Below are 9,371 nucleotides of genomic sequence, written 5' to 3' on the forward strand. Positions count from 1 at the left end.
ACCATATTTGTTACCACCAATGCTTATGTAAACGACAGGTCCAAATATATCCATATGAAGCAATTCCAATGGTCTTTTGGTTGTCACAAAATTCTAACCAAGATGTTTAGCTCCAACTTGCTTTCCCGCTTGGCATGCTCTACAAATTCTATCTTTCTCAAAAGAAACATTTGTTAGTCCAAGGATGTGTTTGCCTTTTTGAAGTTTGTCCAAGTTACTCATCCCAACATGGGCAAGTCACCGATGCCATAGCCAACCCATGCTAGATTTTGCCATTAAACAAGTCTCAGGATTTACTCTATTTGATGTGAAATCAACTAGATAGAGTTTCCCTTTTAAATGACCCGTGAATGCAATAGAGGAATCCTCCCTTCTATAGACTTTCACACCCTTATTCGTAAAGAGACAATTGTAACACATCTCACAAAGTTTTGAAACAAACAACAAATTGTATCTCAACGAATTCACAAGTAAAACATTGGAAATTGAATTGTCATTTGAGATAGCAAGTTTACGTAAACCGAGAACTTCTCCTTTTCCATTGTCACCAAATACAATGTTTCCACTTTGGTCATGACTAGGTTGGAATGATGTGAACATGTCCTTCTCTCCGGTCATATGATTGGTGCATCCACTATCCAACACCCAGCTTGTTCCACTGGAGGAATATTACTACAAAGACAAATCAAGCTTTTGTTTTAGGTACCCAAAAAGATTAGGGTCCTAGGGAGTTAGTCACATAAAATTTGGACACCTGAACACTCTTCATGATCTCCTTCCTCTTTTGGGCACCAACATACTTCACCATGATCTTGCCATCCTTGCCCCAACAACACATGTAATCACTAGCATAGCATCACGGGAGTGGTGCTTGTGGCTTGGGGCCTCCAATTGCTTCGTCTTGTTTGTCTTGTCACTTGTGGGTGCAACTTTGGGAATGTAGACCTTGTTGTTTGCCTTGCATATGAGCTCATCAAGGGCAACACCCTTGTTGAACTTTACACAAGGCACATCATTGATCATGTTCCTTCCATTGGTCTTCCCATCATACCTATTGTAGCCAATGCCTTCCTTGATTGAAGGGTGCCTTGATGACTTGTATATTGTCTTGTTTGATTGCTCTTGGCACTTGCACCCATTCTTCAAGATCATCTTCATCCTAGTGATCTCCTTGTCTCCCTTCTCTAGCTCAACAAGGTTAGTTGCATATGCATTTACATCAACTTTATAGCATCTTTTACAACATTACTAGTGAAGACATTAGAGTCTTCGGTTGCCTTAGGAGAAGTCAAAGTGCAAGCCCAAAGAGTGCTATAGTTTAACTCAAGATTATGGTATTTTTCTTCCAAGTGTGTAAGGCTTTCTTGAGCTATACTTTTCTCATTCTTGACGCTAGCTATTGTGTCATTAACCGAAGAATGTTCCTTAGTCAATTTCCCAATTGAGTCATTGGCTAAAGACAATTCTACGGTTAACTTCTCAACCTTCATTCTTTCCTCGGCGATTGATGCTTCAAGTGCACGGTTTTATCTCTCTTGAGTGATTATTTCACCTTGCAACTCCAAGTACCTATCTCTCTTCTCTAATTTCTTCATTAGGGTTTTTATCTTAGTGAATGCCTTTTTACCAAATTTCTTTATCATGGTTGCTTCAATTTCTTCTATGTTCTCATCACAACTATCATACTCATCACTAGAAGGATCATGTGAGTCATGTACCTTCTCCCCCTTTGCCATGAGGCAAGTTGGAGTGTAGTATTCTATCGATGAGGTTGGAGAAGAGCCTTGGTGATGAAGATAAGTTGGAGAAGAGTTTTGGTGGTGAAGTTGAGTCCGGGAAGATCATGGTTGGTGATGAAGAGTGGTGGATGGCGATGTTTGTGGCTCCTTTCTTTTTTCTTCTCATCATCACTTGAGTCACTATCATTTGACTCCCACTCTTCACCAAGATGAGCTTCACCTTTGTTCTTGTCTTTGTTCTTCTTGTCATCATCCTTGTTGTACTTGTTGTTCTTCTTCTTCTCTTTAGGACAATCGACTATGAAGTGACCGGTCTCACCACACCCATAGCAAAACCTTTTCTTGTACCTCTTCCTTCCATCACCATAGGTCTTGTGGTTTCTCTTCTTCATAAATTTTCTAAGTTTCCTAATCACAAATGCAACCTATGCATCGGAATATTCTTCTTCACTTGAGGAATCATCCTTCACTTTCTTCTTCTTCTCTTGACTTGAACCTTGAACCTCATGTTGTTGAGTTGCTTTAAGGGTTGCACTCTTGTTGTATCCTATTGCATTAGGATTTTGATTGTGAGTGTTGATTGCATCTTCATGTAGACACTCATAATGCTTGAGCTTTGAAAGAACTTCTTGGGGTATTATCTCATCATAACCGGACCTTTCCATGATCATAGATGCTAGCATGTTATTCTTGGCTCTATAAGTTCTCAACATCTTCCTAGCAACCTTGTTGTTATCCCATTCGGTGCTTCCAAGAGCTCTTATGCGGTTGACCAATGCCATAAGCCTATCAAACATTGCTTGAGTTGTTTCACCTTGTAAGAACACAAATCTTTCCAATTCACCATGAAGTAGCTCAATGTTGCCTTTTCTCACACTCTTGTCTTCTTCAAATGATGTCCTCAAAGCTTCCCAAATTTGCTTAGCACTTTCCATTCCATTCACTTTGTTGAACTCATCCGGACCCAAACTTGAGACAAGCAAGGACATGGCTTGTGCATTTTGATGAAGGTTGAAAGCTTCTTCTAGAGTTATTTCTCTATCTTCATCGGTAGGAATCATCACACCAACATCCACAACTTCCTAAAGTCTTGCGGCGATGAGGAACATCTTCATCTTGTAGGCCCAATCGGTATATCTTGTTCCATCAAAGTGTGGTGGCTTGCCATGGTTGATGGTGGGGAAATGCATAGATGGACCTTTTATGAGTTGTCCATAGTCAAATCCAATACTTGAGTAGACTCCCTTTCCTTAAACATTATCATTTGTTGCTCCAACATCACTTGCATTGTCTTTGGTTGCTTCATTCTTGCCACTAATAGCATCTTCAACTTTCTTGATCAACTCTTCCTTCATCTTACTCATCTCATCTTGCATCTTCTTTATTTCATCTTGGAAAAACTTGGTTTGTTGAGCCATCAACTCTTTTGCAATTTGCTTGGCCATCTCTTTGGCATCGACATGCATCTTTTTGGTGTCCGACATTGTTTCTTCTCACACGGTGAAGTGCTTAAAGAAGACCATGCTTTGATACCAATTGAAAGGATCTAACAATGCATAGAGGGGGTGAATAGGCGTATCTAAAAATTTACTACAAATGCTAAGTTCAAATTTGTCAGCCACTGTTAGAAGTTCCAATAGTTTGGGTCAGAACTTCCGATGTCGTCAAAAGTTCCAGCACAAACTCCCAAGAAGTCCCGACACCTATGTGAACTACAAAAGCAGTGCCCAAATTTAACTTTGTAGATAAATAATCTTACAACCCCACTTCCTAGTGGTTAGATGAAGATGTTGGGTCACTCCCTTGATGCCAAGAAGCCTCCAAATTGTAGATCGAGTCCAAACCTAGCTTGACAAATAAATCAAGTGCTCAAGCTTGCCAAAGTGATGTTCTCACTCAATCCACTCTCCTATCATTCAAATCCTTGGGGGAATCAAAGTTAGGAGCAAAGAGGAGAGGAGAAGAGATTCTTGAATGCTTGGGAGCAGTTGTGGACGAAGGTTGCTGGCAATGAATCAGTGGGTAACAATTAGAAGAGAGGAGAGAGCTATTTATACTCATAGTAGAAATCTGACCATTCAGATCTATGTCGAAAGTTTCGATGTAGATCTCGAGGCTTCCAACCTCTATAGAAAACATGGTTCATAGCAAGGTCAAAGTTAGCATGACAAATCAACATCGAAACACCCGGTGTACGTCAGGACTTTCGACGATCAGGACTCCTGATGTACGTCGGGACTTCCAACGAAGGCGGTCAGTAGGCCAGCCAAGGGTCTAGGTGTCAGGACTCTTGACCTAAGTCGGGACTTCCGACACCTGCAGTCACCATGCAGGCTAAGTGACTAGGCGTCGGGACTTCGGACCGGAGTTGGGACTTTCGATAGTCAGGAGTTCTGACTTACATCAGGACTTCTCACACCAAAAGTCTTCAAAAAATATTCTACGTGCTTGTGAAGTGGTAGAGTGTCTCTCTTTTGATTTTATTTTTATACTTGAGCACTCTATCTTCCTTAGACCACTTAAACTTGCATCCTTCTTTATTGTATGGTGAAACCTAAACTCAAAATGAAAGATAAAAACTTTGAAGAGCGCTTTGAGTTCATCCGCCTTTTCAACTTCAAGAATTGAGGCATACCATTTCATCTTAGATCAACTCTTTAATTCTTACAAGGGACTAAAGTTGCAATATATCTCATTAAGATCTCATTAGTCCCTAATTTAGATATCTTCAATACACCAAAACCCACATAGGAGGCAAATGCACTTTTAGTCTATATTTAATACTCCATACATGTGTCCAAACATCCGATGTGACATGGACTAAAGTTTAGGAGGAGGAAACAAACACAACCTTAGAATTGATGCTACGGTTTTAGCAGCAGAGAGAGAAAATCAATATGAAATTACCACCTTTGCTCACATGGCACACCAGCGTGGATCTAAGTCAATAGCCCCATGTTAGATGACCGTCCCTACCCCTACCCCTACCCCTGCCCCATGTCAAATGAACATCGTGTCAGAGACTACAGTAGCATCAACGCCCACAGCATGGAAACTTCACCCAGAACCCAAACATCTCAGCATACAAGAACATCGCTTTGTAGAACATGTGGAGGCCACACATGCGGCAGTAGTCTACCTTGTTCTTGAATGCCCATAGTAGCAGGTGGTTGCCATATGCATCGGGGCATCGGGCGGGTGCTGACCCATCACGACTAGCACCCATGGCCGCTGCCCCGCCACCGGCTGCACACGCAGGGAACTCCCATTGTGCCACAAGCCATGACATGGACTCCATGTTGGGATGATGGGTTCATTGAACACGATGCGAACGCGTGGCATGGCGAGAATGAGGTTGAGGTCAGAGTTGGTCAAGCCAAAATGAGGTAAAGCATGCAGAGCGTGATGAGGAGGAAGGTGATGGTGATGTGGGGCACTGCCATAGAGGATCAAAGGAGAGTGGCTAGATCAGAAGATTGGGACACGACGACAATGATGAGGTGGATCAGAGGAATAGGGCTGGTGCGGATGACTTCGATCGCCTCAAGAGTGAGCTAGATGCTGACGATGAAACTGTGGATGACAAGGAGTTCGATGGAGAGCAGGATGCTGCCATAACCGTCATAGGCACGCACACAGGTAGCCTTGCCTGGCCTCTACTATCATCTCTCTAGCCACACAGATGCCCCATGTCGTCGCTGCACACACACCGCGCACACGCGCGGGTGAAGTGTGGGGGAATAACCCTAGAAACCCACGGCAATGGACATAGGCCGCAACACTAGGGGTGGTCCAGCCCATAAGAAGAAGGTCTATGATGCAAGACACTAATCGGCATGCATCACACAGTTTTAGGAAGGAATCTTGAAGATAGAGATGGATCTATTTGGATATGATAGATATCGTATTCCTTGTAGATGCTTACCATATACCTGAATAGATCTAGATCTAACCAACTTGTAACTCTTCCCCCTAGACTATATAGGGTGGGCAGGGACCCCCCCCCCTCAAATTCATCTCATATTCAATACAATCCAACAAAGACACATGACTTAGGGTATTACGTCGATCAGATGGCCTGAACCTATCTAAACTGTTGTCTCTGCATGTCATGTCACCATCCGATTCCTATTACACGCACCTCCACCAATCATCTACTACCATGGGTATACCGCTCGGTAGACTACCGACTAGATTTCATCGATAGTGGCGCACCAGGTAGGCGGTGTGCATGCTGATCCATGGCCAACTAGATGGTCACTTTCTTGAGCTCCATGGCCTTTCCCAAGCTAGGCTAGATCTTCATGGTCGGATCCATGACTTGGGTCATCAGTCCTGACGGCAACGGGGAAATCATGGAGGCAGTGCAGGATCACCCTATGCCGATCGTGCCAACATCTACAATGACATCTTTGATCTTGACACCTCACTACTAGGTTAAGAGATCCATCAACAATAATGATCTGATCGAAGCTATCAATCGGGTCACGGACCGCTTAGCGGAATGTCAGCTTCTTATGGATTCAGACTTAGATCGATCTAGAGTGAGCGATGAACCTCCTGCACTCCAAGGTCACCATGCCACTAACGCCGAGTGCCCCACTCATGCACGCCGTCTGAGGTGGCAAGATGAAGATTTGGTGATCATGGCAACTCTGGAAGGGCGTACTGTTCAACACCGACCATTCCCCCCCCCCAACGGAGAGCATGTCGAGGCCCTATCTTTTTGGGCTAGTGGGTGCAGATCCGATCTATTAGGATGCCGTGCACCATCTTTTCGTAGACCATGCTGAGCGCAACCACGTCAATGACCTTTATTAGATCAACTTCCTTGAGGCTGACCTGCCTGTGCCAATGATAAACATGGTGCAAATCCCAATAGATCTTCTGAATGACATGCTCCATACAATCCTGGAGCAAAGCCCTAAGCCATACTCTGAGGGCTTTACCAGCACCTGCCCACCTTTCCCTCAAGGATTTGGGAGAGAGCTCTTCATGGTTAGCCACAATAGCATTGCTATCGATGGAGAGAACAGTGTGCGCCGTGAACGTGAAACCAGGAACGCTGATCGCCAATGGCATCGCAATGAAGAAGATGTCGTCCAAGCTACCAGAGGTGACCCACTGCCTCTCGCTCATAATCTCCAATAGGAGTCCTCATGGTGGACAACCAGCAAGTGGAGCAAACACCGAGCACCAATCTGGCTGTGGCCACCCATGAGTTGGCTCGACTCCCACCAACGTCGGAGGTACTCAAGATTCAAGCACTGCTTAAAGGAGCTCTGGTCCAAGTCAATGACATCTAGAACCCAGCTCCATCTTATTCGACAGTGACCGCACATAGTCGTAACCCCCATAGTTTTCGCCATGATGGGGGGAGTCATTACCATAGCGGCCAGGTCATCCAAGGGGAGTCCAGGGGCAATGTTGCCATCAATCCTAGATCACAAGGACCATGAAATCAGTGACCAGCTCATAACACCAACTAGGAGGTTAATCAACCCATGCATAGTGACGCCCGTGACCGCATCAATGCCAATCTCGATGCCTGCAATTGCATCGAGAATAGTCATGCCCAGCGACATCAGGCAAAACTCCAACACTAATAGGAGTACGACAACCAACACGATGACCCTATCATCCTTCAACCACTCCCCACTATCGAGTTGATGGGAGCCCACCCCTTCATAGCAAGGCTATGAGCTATACAGTGGCTTGCAGGCTTCAATATCCATGGGGTCAATCCCTACGATGGCAAGGCTAATCCCGAGCAGAGGATGTAGCTCTAGGAGATCATCGTATGTGCCACCGAGGGAAACAGCGACACAATGGCAAATTATTTGCCTATCATGCTCTCTTAGACAGCCAACAATTAACTTATGGGCCTAAGGGAGGATTCCATTGAATCTTGGGATGATCTCAAGAAAGTCTTCATCGAGAATTACATGGCAACGTACCAGTAGCCTAGCATGAAATATGATCTAGAGAAACTCCATCAGACCTCTGGAGAACCTCTGCGAAGCTACATTAGATGCTTCTCCGAAACAAGGAACACCATCCCCAACATCAGGGACATAAGGCCATCTCTGCTTTCACCGGAGGACTCCATCACCATCAGGAGCTGCACTCCAAACTTTATCGCAAGAGGCCAGAGACCATTGGTGAACTCCTCAAGGTTGCTCGTGCTTCCCGCTCACATCACCACCCATGTCGTGATGATGATCGCCATGAAGAATAGCATTATGAAGATCGCAACAGGCATTTGGACAATCACGAACACCAGCATAATGATCGACCAGATGGATTGAGGACTGCACTGCCATGTCACCACTGATCAGAAAACTTCATCAACTATGTAGAGCAGCCACGTGCAAAGCGCAATTTCAATGCTGCCTACGACAAGCTCCTCGATGGTCCATGCCCAATTCACAAGAACAGCAAGCACACCATGCGGCAATGCTATGGCATGGCCAAAGCTGTCCGTGATGAGGGACATAAATGATAGACGCTTAAGGATGATGAGTCAGATGGCGACAAGGGGGAGGAGCGTCCTAAGGATGCATGACCCGCTTTCTAAGATGCCAACAAGACTATCGCCACAATCTTCAGAGGGTACGCCACCTCCGAGAGCAAACACCAACTGAAGCTCACCGCTCAGTAGGTCATGTCGATCACCAAGTATGATAGGGTCACTAATTCCAAATATCTGGACTATTAGAGCATCCTGTCACATTCAGTAGGGCCGACTAGTGGGTAGATATCCCATACCCTAGGTGTTTGCCACTCATCCTAGATCCAATCATCTGCAACATGTGGTTCAAGAAGGTCCTCATCGATGGTGGGAATGCCCTCAATATCCTCTTTGCCGCAGCCCTAACTGAGTTAGGCCTCACAAAGGATGATCTTGTCCATGTTGATTCTCTATTTTGGGGTATTATACCTGGCAGAACGACCCAACCTTTGGGGCAGATCACCTTGCCAGTCCAGTTTGGCAGCGCTGACCACTTCCGTACTAAGTACATGAATTTCTTTGTGGCAGACTTTGACATCGCCTACCACACCATCCTTGGCCGACCAGCTCTCGCCAAGTTCATGGTCGTGCTCTATTATGTTTATCTAGTGTTGAAGATTCCAATGGAGCAGGGCGTCCTCACCCTGCGCACCAACATCTCCACCGCCTACGAATGTGAAAGAGAAGGACTCACCCTCACTGAAGCAATGGATCTCTCAGCAAGAATGGAGGCTTGCATTGCTGGCTCTAAGAAGGCCCATATGACATAAAGGCTACAACCCGACCAGTGTCATATAGGCTCTATGATCAAGACGACATCAACACCCCTAATTCATGGCGCATTGAACACCTTAGGCATTTCTATCCTTGAGACATTGTACTAAAGATATGTACCTTTTTTATGTATTTCAATAATAATTATATGTATGATTGTTTCTCCATTTGTTTTCCATAATTTCTCTCAAGTTACTTATTTCTCCATACTAAACATCTTTAAGATGACATATACTATCACCCTTTGATTCACCGACCAGTCAAGTTCACCTTCATGTTATTCAGAAGAAGTCTTGTTCTCGGTCTAGCACCTAAACGTGCAAGGGCAATAGTGCTCTACATCATGG

The 9,371-nt window shown here is 44.8% G+C and overlaps 1 protein-coding gene across 1 annotated transcript; it reads left to right on the top strand.

Annotated features, from left to right (window-relative positions):
* Nucleotides 1–8,549: 8,549 nt before the first annotated feature.
* LOC136510588 (uncharacterized) lies at nucleotides 8,550–9,020 on the top strand. Its single transcript, XM_066504990.1, has one exon. It carries the CDS (start codon nucleotides 8,550–8,552, stop codon nucleotides 9,018–9,020), a length of 471 nt encoding a protein of 156 aa, XP_066361087.1.
* The last annotated feature ends 351 nt before the right edge of the window (nucleotides 9,021–9,371 follow it).

The sequence above is a fragment of the Miscanthus floridulus genome, chromosome 16 (assembly GCF_019320115.1).
Source record: "Miscanthus floridulus cultivar M001 chromosome 16, ASM1932011v1, whole genome shotgun sequence".
NCBI lineage: Eukaryota > Viridiplantae > Streptophyta > Magnoliopsida > Poales > Poaceae > Miscanthus > Miscanthus floridulus.